At 36.0% G+C, this 18,964-nt stretch overlaps 1 protein-coding gene across 2 annotated transcripts in view; it reads left to right on the top strand.

The window, feature by feature from the left end:
* LOC140333934 (S-adenosyl-L-methionine-dependent tRNA 4-demethylwyosine synthase TYW1-like) overlaps positions 1-18,964 on the top strand; it is a 100,914-nt gene that overhangs the window by 33,982 nt on the left and 47,968 nt on the right. For both annotated transcript variants that reach the window (XM_072415965.1, XM_072415972.1), the window contains 4 exons: positions 1,006-1,124; positions 4,494-4,603; positions 9,388-9,565; positions 15,498-15,633. In XM_072415965.1, the coding sequence (XP_072272066.1) occupies positions 1,006-1,124; positions 4,494-4,603; positions 9,388-9,565; positions 15,498-15,633 (543 nt within the window). The remainder of the gene's footprint in view (positions 1-1,005; positions 1,125-4,493; positions 4,604-9,387; positions 9,566-15,497; positions 15,634-18,964) is intronic.

The raw sequence follows: 18,964 nt of genomic DNA, 5'->3' as shown, positions 1-18,964 counted from the left end.
TTGAGCATACATGCAAAAGAAGAGGGGTCCTTCTTTGCCCAATTACAGGCTGGAGGCAAATGTGACAGCTACACTGTATTGTTTAGCTGAACTATAGTGATGTGACCAATCTGGCTATGGCCTCTGTCTTGGTTGCCTGGATTACAAGATTGACTGACTACAACTACAAACACTGTTGTAAGTCAAACCATTCTAGTATGTGTATTCTAGATGTATACATTAAATTACTTTTAATAATAAAAAAAGTAGCAGGGAGGTTTTTTGAAAAGCCTTTGTCTTTTCTGCAATAAAATATTTTTGTCTCTCTGCTATTGGTCCCACTTAACGATAATACACTGAACAGCTCAATATCAAATATTGGTATTCCTTAGTGGGTGCAGAAATTCAAGTGGAACTCAAGTCCCACTTTAAAAATTGGTGATCAGACAGGTGTTTATTTCAGAAGGAAGAAACATGTCCCGTCTGCAATAAATATTCTTACCTGTTTGATGGCCACTCTAAAGTCAGATTGGCCATGTGCAGCTCAGCGTTTTTTGCCAGGGATATCTGGCAATCTTGGCTTCCCTTGTGAATGTTGGGCATGAATGGAGTACAGTAGTTGTATAATCCCAGGGCTGGATAAGTCCGTATGGCCAAACACGCTAAACTTGGGAGAAGATTTGACAAGAATGTTGGAACCAGCAAAGGAGCTGTTATTGTGTCATTGAAAGAAAAGTAGATAGAGGTGGCTGTAGCTTCCTTTTCACTTTCTGCCTTTTTATATGCTTTTTAAGCTGAAATTCTGGCAAATTGCTGGTTAGTTGTTCCAAGCCTAGATAGAAGATGAGGCCAAAGGAGTGCATACTTTCTTGCCAAGTATAGGGGTTTGTTTTCAGTATTAACAACTTCTTTGTATGTATGGGTTCACACCTCTTATCATATTATGTTAATGACCTTGACTGTCATTTTTTATGATTCTATAAATTATTTTGTTTATTGCTGCATGTCCTTGTGTTTTATAACCAGTCCATGCTGAGAGGAAGAGGGGGATGTTACAAGCACACATTCTATGGCATCGAAAGTCACAGGTGTATGGAAACTACTCCCAGCCTTGCATGTGCCAACAAATGTGTTTTCTGTTGGAGGTAATTTTTTCTATACATATTTGTAAGCTGTAGACCTGTTTCTTTCTTGTGGTGTATCACACTTTTTGTAAGCCTAATAAGCTTGTGATATTGTTTTACCTTCACCAGTATTGCTGTAGTAAAGTCTTGGCTTGTTTCCACTGCAATGTGTGAATACCTATTATATATTGATATTGCGAAGCTATGGCCCTATAAATAATGGAGGGCAGGTTAGCATCCTTCGAGTCTGACAGTAGCTGCAGGGCATATTTCACATATCTAACCATGAAAGTTGCTCTGTGTAATGCTTGCCGAAGCCATAGGTTACTGGCTGTTCTGCAGTAACTCTCACAACCCATGATAAGTCTCAGAGTGAGCCATAATAGAGATCTGATAAGAAGACCAATAGTTCACTTGTAGGACACATTGATTAGTATACAGATGGCCAAGGCAATTTGAAGAATGTCTCATTGTTCTCTGATCTCATCATTCAACACCGTTTCATTGCCTTGTGCTACACATTCAAAATGAAACCGGTTTTGACAATTAAAAGCATGGATATGGACTTAATACCTCAGATTAAATAATGTGGTTTTTGTTTCAAGGCTACAATAACATATCATTTGTTCTCGATAATTACTTCCAGAGCAATTAGGATATTCCCAGAGATAAAGTAAGCTGATTTGAGGAGATATTTAAATTCTCTTCTACATCTAATAAAGGTGCATTTGTACTTTACTAGCAAAAACATCTTGTGAACCTTTTATATTGGAAACATGGGATTACCTAATACCAGAAGAAAGCTCTGCAGAAGTCATCCTAACGATAAATTCACTTGCCAGTCACCTTCCCAGTTACCTAAAGAATCCAGTGGTTTATTTTACACTTTTATTTTTTATTTTATTACCTATAGAATAGAACTGACCAACAGACATTTTTCTTTTCATTCTTTTATCAAGAAATGATGTCCCATACCTCCCTTTTGCCCCATCATTATGATATGTGGCCTGAAAATGTAAGCTAATACTTATGCTAAGGGTCAACTTTTGAGATGAATCCCTAGTTAACAATCAAATGCTATTTTCAGCCTTAATGTTTTTTCTATCCTTTTAAAAATACCTAATCACCAATATTTGTAGTAATCTGGTTCCCTTAGTTTTTATTTTTACTGTCCATTAATCAGAAAAAGTGAGAAGCTAGGAATCTGGAAATAGTGTAATAGTGTAAAACTTTTTGAAATTTGGTCAATCTATCAAGTAGCATGGCAGTAAGGTATTTCATTAAACGAATGTCCTAAATCCTGCTATACAGTGCTTCTCTGGATGTGGTACAGTGTTTTTACAATGAGAGGTTTTAAAGGAGTGAGCAGGCAGGAGGATATGAGAAATTAGTTGGTGGGGCTTGGGATTTAGGTAAGCTCAATAGATGTCAAAAATAGATCAAGCGAGGTAACATCAATAATAAGCTTCCCCACCTCTTTCCAGAAACCTTGAATCAGCAGGCAGTCCTAGAAAATGTTCTCCAAGGTGCCCTTGTAGGCCCCACACCACCAGCACAATGGGTCTACTGTAGGGAAGAGACGATGAAAAACCTTTGGTGTATGGTACCAACTGAATAAAATGTTGTAGACATTTTCTTTGTATGTCACGCATATAGAGCTTTTGTTGGCTGAGGTCCATATGTCTAACCATTCCTCTAAAGACAGCTCTCTCCTCAAAACGCTCTCGTATGTATGCATATAGAAGAATTTAGCGCTTGTGGTCTTCTGTATGGAGAAGCTTATAAATGAAGGAAACAGCACTTAGACTACTGCTTATCCTTACAGAGTCTATCAAAGTGGGTAAGAGCTGGGGACCTGGAGGGAGGCTCAATAGACTGTATGTAGAGCATGATTTTTTAATTTTTTAAAAATCTTTAATACCTAATCCCTTTTTATATTTAGGGACACTCATATACAAATACAATCCCAATATGTCAGAGGTATTCACATTGTTTCACTAATGAAAGATTTGATATCTATGGGGCCTAAAAGCATGACATGAGCTGACTTCCGCTCTAAAAAGGAAGGCTATAAATAAATAGAATTACCCCCATTTTAGACATTAGGCATGCTATGAAGATTAAGAGTGAAAATTCAGCTTTTAAACAAAAGCTTCTCCCTTGTTGGTTCTCATTGAGTACATTAAGCTTTTAAACATATTTTCATTGCATAAAGCAGTGTGTGCTGTTACCTGTAGATATGAAATCAATCTGACTGTGCTTCTCATCTTGAGTATTAAGGGTACTGTTAATGTCACTTGCTTTCATTTTGTGTAGTACTCGTCTCTTAAGGGTTATTATTATCACCTTTTCATAATTGGTGCTATGTCTGTATATGTTAGTAAGCTAAGCTTCTCATTGACTGGCATGGCTACCTCCCTACCAGCATCAAAAAACTTTTCAGAGCAGGGCGAACGGTTCTGCTAAGTGATGTCATGAAAACCTGAATCCTACAGGAACCTGATTTATTTTATAACTTACAGATTCAGTGATGGATTTAACACATACATGGGTGTGTTATACATTGATAGATTTTAAATACTTAGGTCTTCATAAACCTTTATACTCAAAAAACTTTAGGTCATTTGGAAATAATATACCCAAATTAGATGTTCGATAATAAAATTCCTTTCTTGTAGTGGTGGGAATATATAATCCATCTCCTACGGAGAGCTAAAAAGTCCACTGGTGTCATCATGCATTCTGTGAACATGCATTCGGCAGTTTGTATTTTACTTGTTCGTTTTTTTTTTTTAAATATACCTCTCACAAAAGTGCTTAGTATATTTTTTTAAGTAGATAATTTAGTGTTAATGTGACATGGAACTGTAAGTATTTTTGTTCATTTAGGCTTCCCCCTGCATTCAGATATCCTGTAGTTCTCAGATTGTGCTTTTTGATAGTCTGATTATCTCCTCCTAGTTCCAATACATTAAGCATAACTTCCTAAATATTATGTCCCGGAAGTCTGTATTTGCAATAATGTATGCATATGTGGTAATTTTTAGGCCTCGTCGTATTTTGCTCAGGCGATCAGAGCTGTCACATTAGAATGTTTAACTTACCCTGTATCATAAAAGTTTGGATTTTAATGTGGGCCTCACTAAATACAGAGGGTAAAAAGTCTGAAAATACCAAAGGTAATGTTGTTAGCAGCTCATCATACCTAGAGAGATCTTTTACTTGGGACCTGTTAAGGTACCAACAACCTGAATTGGGGACTTCCCCCTTTTTTATGGAGTTTTTTTTTATCTTTAAAGAATCCCAGAGAAACAACATGAAGGAAAAGGAAATGTTTAAATTAAATAGTAAGATTACCTAAATCTGACAGTCATGATTTTTTTTTCTCAGACATCATACTAATCCAGTGGGAACTGAATGGAGATGGAAAATGGACCAGCCCGAGATGATTATAGAACAAGCCATTGAGAATCACCAAAACCTGATAAAACAGTTCAAAGGTAGGGTGTACTGCAAAACTGTTATATATATATATATATATATATATATATATATATATATATATATATATATATATATATATATATATATATATATATTCACTGATTAAAAATGGTAATCTATGGATTGTTGTGTACCATAAATAGGTTGAAAAACCAAATTCCTTGTTCTTTTCTATTTAACTATATTATTTTTTTTCTGTTAACACAGAACATTTTTTCATTTATTTTTTTCTTCTTTGTAATGTTGCGTTTTAAAAACCAGCACATAACATAGAAATGTAGTCATTTGTCCTAAAATTAGGATACATTCGTAAATAGCACATCATCTTGGCTTGTATTTAAAATATAATTTGGGTGTTGTAGCTTTTGAATCATTGAAGGAAGAAAATTGGTATTTTGGTTATTTTCAAAATAAAAGGCCCATTTGCTTTTATGTAAAATTGTCTGTGGTTTAAAAGGGGTAAGCAGTTAGAACAAAGGTGGATTCATTTAAATTAGACATTATATAAAGATTGTTGTAAATTTTCTTGAGGTTTTATTATAGGCCATTTTCATACATTACACCATTGTAGCACAAATATTGATTGAATAGCTTATCTTATTACAGTACGTTAAAGCTGTGTAAACATCAATACTGGATATTAATATGAATGTATCTGTATCACCAATTAAATCGTTTGAAGCCTGGATGTTGTTGTAAATTACATGGAACACGGATTTATATGGCATGCATTTTCAGTTCTTTTATATTTGTGAAATAGCTCTTTTTGAGTTCATTATTTTTAGTGGGTTTCTTTATTATTATTGATTGTAAATGTAAACTGCACCACCCCAGTAATGTCTGTTTAAAGAAAAGTCATTTTATTACGTAGATGAAGCTCGAAATATTAAACTTTGGTTCTGTATATATTAAGAGGTACTTTCACCAAAACCTTTTTTGTAAGTGTGTGGAGGGTGAGATAAGAGTAATATAAAACTATTGCCCTGCATAAACCTTTACTAATTATGGAATGGCTTATAAAATAATGCACACAAGACATTTTCATTTTTTGCAAGGTAATTACCAAAGGTAGTGCATAACTATGCTGTGTGGAGAATAGTTTTTTCCAGGTGTGGGTACAGCAGATTCTTGTCAAGTAGATATTTGTTAGGAGTTACATAAAGCTCTGTAGCTTTGCACATAAAATGCATTGTTTCATTGCTTTAACAAGTGATTAGGACCATATGTTGAACCCTTCTGACATCCAATTATGTTCAAGTAAAACATTGTCTAGTTTTCCAGTGTTTTTCCTTTTTATGTATTTTTTTCTGTTTAAATTGATTTATATGAAATGTATTTTTAAAAGGAGCGCACATACCATTTCTCAAGACTCGACTTCACAAGTGTCCTATGGGTCTGTTTTCCATCTGTTTATTCTTTGATAGATGCAAACTCATGTACTACATCTTTATGCATGAGCAGTGGGGTAATTTGGTGGGTGTCTTCCACGGCCTGTCCTGACTGTCCTGTATAGCTCAACAGAGCATATACATAGGAAACCAAGTAAAGCTTTTCTGGTCTCTTGCATCTTCAGGCTTCTATTTCTTTCACATGATGTTTGTTTTTAGATGAACAGCAGATGTAGTTAAAATATATTTGTGGGCTGAGATGGTGGAATTTAACAATTTTTTTTGTTTTTGTAACCGAACTCATATTGCAGTGTCTGCCCTATGGTATACTACAAAACAGATCTGTGTAAGTAAAACTAAAATAATGATATTTAAGGGATATATTTATATGTGTTTACTCTTGTTATAGAAAACATAGTAATGCATTTTTTTTTTACTTAAGCGATACACTGAAAATGCACCTCATATCTATATATCAGCATTGTAAAATCTCAGACACTTCTGAGATACAACATCTCTGACTTTTTAAGTAAGAATTTTAGCTCCGCTGCGCTACCGTTTTTCCTTCTGTAAGGCTACGTACGCACATTCGATTTGTGTAGTTGGAAAGGATCCTTCACAATACTTTCCAACTACAAAAGATTGAAAGGTGCATGAGCAAGCGCTGTACATACAGCACCGTTTTGCTGTATGTAGAGGGGAGGCAGGAGAACGAGCGGCACTCTGCTACGTTCTCTCTCACCTTCACTTGCATTATGGTCATTCGTAGATCCACCAGGACGGATCTATAAACGACGTTGGACGGCTGCTGTACCCTCCTCAGATTCTCATTCGATAATTGAATGAGAATCATCTTAAGTGTGTATATACCGTGTTTCCCCGAAAGTAAGACCTAAAAAAAATATAAGACAGTGTCTTATTTTCGGGGAAACACGGAGCTTATGCCCTAAAAAAGGAAGCCCTTTGTCTACTAACATGTCCGTCTCCACAAAGAAACATGGTATTGAACAAGGCATGTTGGGGGGAAAAATCAGCTACAGGAAATATGGGTGACTTTGATTTTGGACACAACTAGTTCAGTTCCTTTTTAAATTGGATTTAGGTCAGGTCCATTTATATTTTGTATTTGGAATCTTTCATTAACAATTTGGTCTTTTTTAATTTCACTGATTTACACATGGTAATTTCATTATGAGATAGAAATGAATATGAGAGAACATCCACTGGACCAACCAGTGAGGAATACCTTTTCCTCTAAACAAATTTGTTTCCAACTAAACAAATTTGCAAACTAGTAAAATTCAGCAAAGGTGATGGATGTGAATTTGGGCCACCTGCTGCTTTATGTTTGTGAAGACTTAAAACTGGAGCTGGTGCCCATGGTAAACTTTTGTGTTTTCGAAATAGTTTTATTTAAAATATCAGTCTTTCTGTTTCTCATTCAACAACCAATTATTTATTAGAAACACCACATATTTAATCTATATGGACATGGGTTCATGTTTTTCTGCAGTTTTAGAGTTCTGTGCTGGACTTATTTTTATTTATGTATTCTTACTAATTAGCATAATTAGTGGCAATTAGTCAAGCTTTCCTAAAAAAAAAGATTAAAGCTACCTTGAGCTAATAACCAATTATAATCAGACACTACAAAGTATTACAAGTTAAAAGCTAATGGAGAATTGATATATGTCAGCTCAGTTTGTAATTTGTGTGTTTTGCCTTGTGAGGATATTGGAGATAACTAAGTTACATTGTTTCATTTCATTTATAAATGTTAAAATATCTGAAAAGCATTTGTACAGATAATTCTTTATTTTGTGTGCAACATAGATTTGTTCTTGCCTTTTTTTTTTTACTGTTTTATTTACCTTAAAAGATGGTAATGGTGACAAAGCTATGATGATCTCGGCACTAACAAAATTTGTGTGCGGTTTCAGCAATTATTCTAATATATATATCTTGGTAATGCAGTTAATTATTGTGAGATATATTTGTTAGTAAAATTAAACTATAGAAATGAAATTTGTCACAGGGCTTGATCACCATGCAGTAGATAAGTTATACCTGAGAGGAGTCTCACTGGAGCTCTTGATGACAGTACAAAGCCATGAATCTGCAGTTCTCTGGCTGTACATGGATAAAGAATGTACCTGTTCTGGGATCTGCTTTTCTCTTGTTTGTGAAATTGGATAAACTGCTTCCTGTGGGGCTCTACCGGCCTGTTAGAGGTATTAATAATTGTCAAGAAGACCCACATTAGTGTAACAGATGAGCAGAGACTTATTGACTGGATGCCTGGAGTTGGTGGCAGAGAACTATATAATTGATTGAACTTTTCCTTTTAATTCTTCTTTCGCTTGTTCTTTATTCCCATTTCTCTTCCAAAAATTATGCCGTGACTGGAATGTCAGGTATTTGACTAAAACATAAGACCACGGTCCTGCCTGCTGTATGCCTGCGGCATGTCAGCAGGCTTCTTTTTTCATAATAGAAGGTTCTAGTTATATAGGAACATTGTATGCTCATATTTTGTTCCCTCTACTTCTAAAATTGAAAATATGTCAGTAGCTCACTTTTGAATATACAAGTATGACATAAACAGTATTTTGTTTGGAAGATCTAAACGGTCATCATAGTTGATCAAATAATTAAAAGCCATGTTCACAGTCTCTTTTCAATATCCAGTCATTTCAATGTCTTAGAGTGTTGTTACAAGTTGAGATTTTCAGCTTTGTGGAGAGTGTCCCAGTGACCAAGTCCTACCTCAGCTTTGGAGAAGAGTTGGGGATCAAAATAATTCCCGTGGGTTAAGGGCCTGTATACATGTTAAATTTGTTTTGATGCGGTTGATTTTTATGGATAGGGGAGAGGGTAAGATAAGCAGGAGGTGCCCTGCTGCATCATCCCCGTTGGAAATTACAGAGTTTGTCCCCAATTCGATCACTAAATTATGTCAGGAGACCGCTTTACTCATACTAGATTTTTATTTTAGGTGAAATGTATAGGTATCTTATAACAAAGTGTGTAAATTTGGGAGCCAAATACACTCCCCACTGTCTTTGCAACCCATGGTCTCATTCATTCCCATTGCTGGTCCTTATTTAAGGTAGACAAGATAAACCATCCAGGGAAGTTTAGTCCCAGCCATGTAAATAAATGAGACCATGGTGTATGTTTGAGCAGTACTTGGCTAGGCCCTAATTCTTACAATGGCTGTGCATTGCTAGTCAGGGCTACACAGTAATTCCAGGGCAGGGCTGAACTGATACATATTTTGCAATGTGAAATACACTAAGGCTTGTGAAGGCCAAATTATAATTACAAGTTATTTTGAAATGAAGCACAACCATTGTCTTTGTATTTATGTAGCCTTGTTTGGTGTCTTTCAGGGGTACCTGGTGTAAAACCTGACCGATTTGAAGAAGGAATGGCTGTTAAACATTGTGCACTTTCTTTAGTTGGAGAGCCAATTATGTACCCTGAGATCAATAGGTTTCTCAAATTGCTTCATCAGCAAAACATATCAAGTTTTCTTGTTACAAATGCGCAATTCCCAGAAGAAATAAGGTAAGATAATTATTGGTGTAGATGTATATATTCTAAAGTGCTGCTGTTCCCATCATCTTTAATGGTTCATTTACAGTTGTGCTTTTCAGCAACTCTTGATAAAAGGCATTTTCTATATGTGGTGCATTAAAATGCAATTCATTGTGATTGGAACCTCCAACCCATTGTACAGCAGAGTCAACAAATCATAATAAACAATAACCCACATACCTTTCTTTATGGTGGGGTGTGTGTTGAAAGACAGCAATGTGTGATGATGCTTTCAGATACTTTACATGGTATTAGCTTTCTGAAATGTTCAGTTACATGGCGCTGGAAGAAATGGTTTTAAATATTTAATTACATTTGTCAGTAAGCTAAATGTTTGACTATTGAGCAGTCATATTTTTTTTTAAAATGAAGAATGTTTGCATGATCTAATATATTATTGTTAGAGATGAGCATATTTTTCTTATATAGCCTGTATACCTATTTCCATGCATTTCTCGATTGTTGAAATGCTATGTGGATTTTGCAGAACTATCCTTACTATTTTATCATGACTTTTGAGGCTCTATCCTTCGTTCACTGTTCAAGATCTGTCACCGCAATAAAATGTGTTTTTTTTTTTTTTTTTATTTGCCATTTTCTTTTCTCTGTTCCTATTTCATTTGTTATTCCAGTGACCTAATGGAACAATAAAGCAGAACTAAATGTTGGGGGTGGAAAGCTTTTGCATACACAGCATACTTGCAAGTTATGGCACATATTTACCTTGTGCAGTCTTCCTGCAGCGATGACAGGTCCAATACCTGTCATCACTGCAAAGAGGGTCATCATCTTCACTTTTGGCTGGAGACAATGCCCCCCTAGCAGAATGGATGATGTAACTCCTGCCACACAGAGTTGAGCTCTAAGCCAGGGGTTGTCAACCTTTCAGACCTCATGGTCCACTAAATTCATAATTTTAAATCCCACGGACCATTAATATTTTTTAAAAAGATAAATACATTTGTAAAACAATGATCTTCCTAATGGTGCCTAACAAGGATTGTGTGGGCTCTGATTCATTGATCAGTTTACGGTTAAGTGAAGTGTTAACTATTGTTACTATTATTAGTTGCATTATCTTTGATACTACTAAAGAAATGCAAAATATTCATTTTCTTTTTCTCGCTCATTATGGGTTTATTTCATTTGAATCTAAGACCAAACAAGAAATTATAGTTATCAAAGTCAAACTATTTGATGCCATTAAATGTAACGGTAAAAAAAAAAAAACACAGTTAAGTCATACTTACCTAAAAGAGCATCTGAGAAATAAATAAAATAAAAAAAACGGATGTAAGCCGTTATTCACGGAGCAGGGTGACTGTTGTAATGGTGGAAACAATACTGAAGAGTACAGCTCCGCAACAGTTGCCTCATACAACTTAAGTCTACACTGACGTCACGCTGCGCCTCCCTTGTTTTTCCGTCTCTAGTACAGTTTGTGAATTTGGTACAATATAAAGGTGAAATCTGTCATTCAGAATATAAGCATTTATTGGAATATTATTTTTGTTTTATTAATGAAACATTGAATTTACCAATACAGTGTGGGGGGAAGTGACTCTAACTATCTTGTCAGTAATAGATCTGCCAACCCCATATTAAGTCAAAATGAAGAAATAATGAGAAAAGACTGGGGTTTACTTGGCAAAAAGTGATATTCAAATATATTCATTTATATAACATCCAAATCATTCAAATCACAATAGGGATCAATTACAAAAACAAACAAAAAGAAGTGATATAAAAGATATTCAGTCTAAGGCATCCCTGAACCGCTATAGGTAGGGAAAAGCCTTGCTTACTAGGCAATCAATTGTCTGACCAAGCGTTGCAACAAGTGTAGAAAGGAGGCTGTTTCTCTACCCGACGCGTTTTGCCAGGAGGCTTCTTCAGTGGATATAGGTAGAGAGTCAGAGTTTTTCTCTGTACTGTAAGCAAACCAAAGATAGTTATTTGACAAGATACATCACATGCCTTTTGTCAAATATTACTACTTCTTGGTGTTTTGTAAGTTTAGGTCAGCTTTAAGTTACACATTCCAAATCCCCCCTCCCTCCACTGAGCAACTTTTGGGATATCCCGAAAAATCCTAGCACTTCTGGCTGATCTACTCACTTCTTCCTCTCTCTAGTGTTATCACCTCATTAGTGCAAAGAAAGCGAGAAAGGTGCACACTTTCAAGCTGAAAGGAAATGTAACCATCAGGTAGCTTTATCACATAGTCCAAATTCCAAATGTATTCTTTTCTATTGTTTTCTAGGTAAGCATTTTTCCTAAATACAGCAGCACTCTATATAACCCCTCCCTCCTAAAACATTGAACTCCATTTATTATTATTTTTCCCATCATGCAATTCCTATATCAAGCTGAAACTGAAACTCTGTTTTAGTTTCTGTAATACTAAGGAATACTAGTAAACTATCAATTGTAGCAGTTGCTTAAAAGTGAAATTTTGACGGATAATAGGGTCAAATTTATGCAAAAACCATCAATAAATGTATTTTTTTAAATGCAACTAGTGTAGGTAATCTCATATGTAGCACCACTGTAAATGAGAGGGACCGTTTTTATAAACCGGTCTCCTGTTGTGTATGCAAATATGCTGATAAGGTAAAAGCTGCCAGTAGCAGAGACTAGAGAGATTACTTCATTGGTCTGCTTCTCTGCTTAAATTGTGCTGTTGGCCATCTAGTGGAAAGGAATAGTCGCTATTGTATTCCTTAACTGTAATAAAAAACAAAAGTGGATATACAGTTTTAACCTCGTGTTTAAATAGAAATAAAAATCGCCTGGCTAGAAAAACAGCTGTCGTATATGTATTTTATCTAAATACTTAGTAATTTGCCAGAGGTTTAGCTTTATAATTTAAAATGTTATGTGCAGGTGAACATATCACATGTAGGTTGTAATACAAACCTTAAAAGTTTGGTGTTATTTCAGAAAGGATTTTACAGGTTTTTTATACTGGATTAGTCAAAGAACTCATTGGAAGTGACTTCAAGCAATACGAATGAACGCAAATTAGGCTAGCACTCATTTAACCAGGTCTGACAGTTTGTGTGTATTTGTGACCCTTGATTTTGTAATCCTGGGCAGCCAACTGCTAAGGATTTGCAAAATTTTGAGACAGATTAAGCACTAAGAGGAATGTCAGTCTCTAAACAGACATACCATTAAAGCCGAACTCTGGGCTAGGAAAATGTATAAAAAAAAAAAAAAAAAAAGGCATGTGTATTCTTATTAGAATCTTGTTGTGCTTTGTGTATTTCTTCTTGTAGGGTAGGGACACTGCAGCAACTTTGACTTGGGCAGCAGCTTCCTGTATTCAAGAACAGCCATTGTAGCTCCCTTTCCTTCTAGAGGATGACTGGTCTTGTATCCCCTTGCTACCCCCATCCCCATTTTTATCTGCAGTCAGGTTGTGGTTAGTACATCTGTTGGTTCTTGTCAGAAGACCTTGGCTATGTGCAGAACATGTCACTACTACTTTTACGTGTTATTACCTGGGTTTATTGAACCATGTATGCTATACATTAAAACAAACATTAATTATTTTTTTTTTTTCTTCACCAATTCTATGGCAGCTTATCTCTTCGGACATGTCTTTTATTTTGCAGAGCTGCAAAAGTTCATATTTGTTATTAGGATTTTGTACCCTGTGATCATTTTATTGTGTGTGTGTTTTTATAGCAATGGATCAAATTTCTCATTGCAATAAGCCATAACACATGTATATGTATAGCTAAGCAACATTTGACTCCAAAAAAATTTTCAAATTCAATCATTGAAACATTGCCATGTGTCACCCTTTGAACTTTAAAAAGTACAGGTAGTCCCTGGGTTACATACGACATAGGGGACTGTAGGTTTGTTCTTAAGTTGAATTTGTATGTACATTATTTTATTCAATAAAATTAGGACAGATGTTTGTCTCGACATATTAGGCAGCATGGTGTCAGTTACTGTATAAAATCTTCAGGAAAAAAAAAATCTTTATGCAGCCTAGACATTCAATAACTAACTTCTGGAGCAAGAGCTGTGCTTTGATATGCAAAAAAAAACAACGGCGGAGTCTGTCTTGGCCATTAAAGAGTTACAAGAGGCTGCAGAAAGAGCTCACCCCCTAAGATCACCCACAACCCCAGCTGTGTTTAGGAAATAATTTCTTCTGCAAGTCATGCAAACTGCCCCCCGCCCTGCTCCAAGCCTCTGTCCTGCACAGGATTGGGCAAGGAAGCCTGGTTCCTATCTAGAAGGCGTCCAAATTACGTATGTCCCTAACCTGGGTACTAACTGTACAATTAAATACTGCCTATGTAAAACATGGTATTCAATATTAAACCAGTATTTATGATAGATTATATAAAGGGTCTTGAAATTTTGGTGCAGATTAACTAGCTCTATGGTAAAGATTTAATCGTATGTATTGAATTGTTCAGCAAAACAGGAATTTTTTAACCTCAAATAAGTCAACATTATTACTTATTCTTATTCTTTTTAAAATATCTGTTTTTCTCTTTTTGATCAGTCTGAATTTTCATTAGTTAGTTTACATATAAAATCGCTTTCGAAATTGTTTCGAACAGCCGGTGTAAAGTCGCCAAACAAGATCGAATTACAAAAAAAAAAAAAAAAAAAAAAGAAAACGGGCTTTACTGAATAATGGATGCATTATTCATTGATCAGCTCAGTGTGTGATCCCAGCCACTAGAGGTTAAATGAGGACAAGTCTCCCCATTCAAAACCACTAGTGCTCTTCGATTGGCTTAGGAAAGCTTTCCTCAGCCAATCAGAAAGCACTAGAGGAACTATGAACAAATGCAGTCCTGAGAATCCACTGCAATCCCGGGAGACTAGAGGTTAATTCAATCCATCGAAATTTGGAGGAAATTTTCACGAGAATGCCAGAGCCATTCTCGCTCATCCCTTAGTTGCATGCACCCTCCAGCTATTGACTGGTCTTTCCTCATCTTCCTATTTTCAGATTTGTTGATTTGCCAAGACTTCTGGCTTGTTCTACTTATTCGCTCAACAATGGCAACTGTTTTTGACACTTTTGTCTCTTTCCTTGCCTGATCCCCTGCTCAACAGTGTGATTTTAGGGCAATTGTATGATATAGCCAGAGTTACAGGTAGCTAGAATGAGGAACAATCTAACACCTAGCTCTTTTTTTTTCTAACCCTAACCCCCTCACCCTCTATTCCTGCCTGTCCGTTGACCCCATTTCCCCCCTCTATCCCACCCAAAATCTCCCCACTTTCTCTTGTTGCCTACTTTTTCCACATCCCCCTAATAAAGATTACTAAAGAAACATTTGGAAAAAAAGGTCAAACTATTTGAAGTGCACAGTCTGTGCAGATTTGTGAACTCATACAAATGTTTATCCCTGCTGTATTTGTATGCAGGTAGAGGTTGAACCAGCCCCATGCCCCCTACCTTACGCCTTTGGTACGCCAATTCCTCACCTGGGGGGGCATAGAGACCTGTTCTCTAAGCTATCTACTGGACTGGGTGTTTGATATTGGAAATGTGCTCTATTTGTTCACTCATCATAGTTTGCTTTGATATTGTAGCTCTTATTGAATTTGTGAAATGTTTGAGGATTTGGCACTGTGTCTTAATGTATTACATTTTGTACACTGTATTTTATTGGTGTATACCACCCCCTTTTACTTCTTTGTTGAATGAATGGTAAAGAAAAAAAAAAAAAAAACACCTTGTTATGTATTTTGGAATCAAGCCTATAATATTTAAGCAGGTAAGTGAGAAATGCAACTAGGAAGCTCTCCCTCAATGGCAATGCTGCAATCAAGGTGTGTGTGTGTGTGTGTGTATACTGAGATTAACTTTAATATAATTTTCTTGTTCATAAATATAAAATGAGCTATTATTTTTCAGGTCTCTAGAACCGGTCACACAGCTGTATGTGAGTGTGGATGCAAGTACCAAAGACAGCCTTAAGAAAATTGATCGCCCACTGTTCAAAGATTTTTGGCAAAGGTTTCTTGACAGCTTGACGGCATTGGCAGAAAAGGTAAAATATGGGATTTTATTAACATAGTGTTACTTGACACAAATGTAAGTGTTTACAACAGTAACTGTTTTCCTGCTCACTGTCTTGTGCATATAACCTCAGTTCTGCAGCTGTATTTTAAAGCGATTCCTAATTAAGAGACAGACCCTAAACAGACCAGATGTTCAGAGCTCCGCATCTAATCCTGCTGGTTTGAGATTTAACCTCAAATGTTCTATTTAAATCATACTTCCAGTGTCAAAGAGAAAAAATGGTTTCACTTTACAAATAAAACAAAATGACAACGAATGTCATTTCTCTAATTAGTTTCTATTTCTTTAATTTCTACAGCACTTTAATACACATAGCTTTGTTTTAATGGTTTAGGAACATACTGTAACTTATCCACATTAGAAAATAAGGTGTAAACTAGTGTACTTTGTGTTTTGACCTAGTTTAGAAGATCTAGGAATTCATTTAAAGTAATGAATGCTATCCATCAAATATCTCTTGTTTAGACATCTGTTTAAAGGATGCTGTGGATAAAACTGCTACTTTGTTCTAATGTCCTAAAGCAAGGATTGTGTGGCAGAAAGCAGTAAGGGGAAGTAATTATTTTATTAGTCAGACTGCACTCATGAGGGTGGGGTATAATTTAAAAAAAAAACACTGTCACGCTGCCCAGGACACCTTATTCTTACCTTATTTATTATCTGCCCTCCCTTGTTGCTTTTTTCTTCTCCACTGATAGCAACAATATCTATTAATAAAGGAGCTAGTGACCTAGACCCCTGAAATGGTTCCCAAGCAATGCCATGTGACCCAGGGAGTGACATTACACTCAATTAGATTGAAAACAGCCAGGAGTAAGGAGCTGCAGGAGAAGCACCGGTAAAAGTAAGTATAAGTGGATGCCCTTTCTAGAGACACTGTCGCATGGAAACGCAAAGGCAAGGTGACCGTATCTCTTTAACCACCTGGCCGTTAAGCCCGAGCATGCTCAGGGTAAAAACTTTTGCAATTTTCGTTAACCCCGAGTTTTTCTCACCAGGTGGTTAAATGTAAACAAATGTTATATTGCAAGCCGATTGTCATACATTGTATGACAATCGGATTACAACTGAAAGGAAATACTTACCCAGTGTCCGCAGCTCCTCTTGCAGCAATAAAAGATTTGCTATTGCTGCTGGCATCTGCAGTGAGATGTATAGCACAATGCAGAAATCCTGCATTGTGCTGTGCATCTCTCTGGAGATGCCAGCAGCTTCCATCGTCTCTGTCTGTGTCTGTGTGAGGCACGCAGAGAAATCCCCCCCTCACATCACCCCGGAGGATGAGTCATCTTCCAGTGATGTGATTGGTGATGTATGGGGGTGTGTCAGGGAGGGAAATTTAAAAGCAGATTACAATGTAATCTGCTTTTAAATGGTTTTTACAGTACAAAAACACCACACAACATGAAATAAAAATAAAAGTACATTTTTCATTTTTTTTAGATTACATTGTTGTCTATTTCATTATTGTTTTAAATTATTATATTTATGTATTATATTATAATTTATGATTTTAATATAATAAATAAATATAATTATCATACCCGGGAGTTAATCCTAAAAATTACAAGCCCACAATATAAACAAAAATTTCTATGCAAAAAAAAAAATAGGATTTTATTAAAAGTACATTTTTTTTTTTTTTACATGATTGTGTGTTTCAAACTTTTTTTTATATTCATGATATCTACTAGACCCTTGTTCGGACATATTTCTGTAACTTACAGGTCTAAAATGTAAAAAAAAAAATTTCATGAAAAACAGTGTAACGCTTTTGGTACAGAAATCTAGACATCAGTGTAACGCCCAGGAGGTTAAAGGATAGCTGTACTAAAGTTACTGTTGTCCTTTAAAGTTGGACTGCAAATACAAAGATTTTTAAATATTAAAAAAATATATGAGAACTCTTCAACATTTTTGTGGTCTTCACAACCTACAAGAGAGCCCCATAGAGTCTTAAACCACATAGAGACATCAGATGATTATCGCTAGAAACCGATACAGATGAACGAATAAGCACTGTACACACAAAGCTATTCTGGTCTATGGAGAGGTGGTGGGGGAGGACAAGTGAGTGATACACTGCTGTGCTCTCCTCCATAGGAGTGCCTAGTAATCTTTCCAGATCAGTATTTCGAGACAAGCACGACCATTAGTTTTAGTCGAGAATCATCAGACGTGTGTACAAAGCTTTATGCTTAAATCTTGTAGACAGAAACATTAGCACTATCATAAGATCACTGATCTCGCATCCATTCTGGAAGTTTATAATGTTAGGCTACATACACACGTAAGATGATTCTTGTCCGATTATCGCTTTAGAGCTACTATCGGACAAGAATCTGACATGTACAGTGCTCGTCTGAGGTTGTTCATGGATCTGTCCTGGCGGAACATCAAGAGGTTCAAAATAATAGAGATCTCAACACATAAAGTAGTAAGAACATTTATCTGTATCTATGGTGGATTGACAAGTTGGACAGTTTTTGCATGTCAAGAACATCACTAGAGTTCTACATAGAATAAGGGAAGGTTTATTAGGATTTTAAATACAGGTAGTCCCAAGTTTACATACAAGATAGGGACTGTAGGTTTGTTCTTAAGTTGAATTTGTATGTAAATCGGAACAGGTACAATTTTTTATTAAATGCGATCAGGACAGATGTTTGTCTCAACATATTATTAGGCAGCATGGTGTCAGTTACTGTAAAAGATCCTCACTGTGAGTTAATCACAAAAAAAAAAATATGGAGCCTAGACATTCATTAACTTCTGGAGCAAGCTGTGATTTGATATGCAAAAAGAAACAACTGAAGAATTTGTCTTGGTCATTAAAGAGTTACAAGAGGCTGCAGAAAGAGCTCACCCCCCTAAGATCACCCACAACCTCAGCTGTGTTTAGCAAAAGATTTCTTCTGCAAATCATGCAAACCGCCCCCTCCCCCATCCAGCCTCTGTCCTGCACACGAGCAAGCAGGGAAGCATTGGTATGTAGGAGGCATCAGTATGTTGGATGTCCTTAACCCGGGGACTACCTGTACTTCAACAAATCTGTTGAATTCTTTGCAAGTGCTTTGTTTACATGGCTGGTATACAAGCTGAGCATTTTGTGTCTAAAGCCTTTAAGCAAGTAGATGGTAATTTTGTTAACTTTTAATTGTATGGATGGTTAGCTGCACAACCCATAGTTTTTGAAACTCTAGAAGAATGTAATTTACTTTGACTGGGCAAAACAGCAGCAGAATTTGTTGACTTTATTTCCTTATACTGTACATCTGTCATTGTTTCACTGGATATTT

Source organism: Pyxicephalus adspersus, chromosome 1 (assembly GCF_032062135.1).
Source record: "Pyxicephalus adspersus chromosome 1, UCB_Pads_2.0, whole genome shotgun sequence".
In the NCBI taxonomy this organism is placed as follows: Eukaryota; Metazoa; Chordata; class Amphibia; order Anura; family Pyxicephalidae; genus Pyxicephalus; species Pyxicephalus adspersus.
The sequence above is the reverse complement of the archived record's forward strand: the minus strand, read 5'-3'. Positions and strand labels throughout refer to the sequence as shown.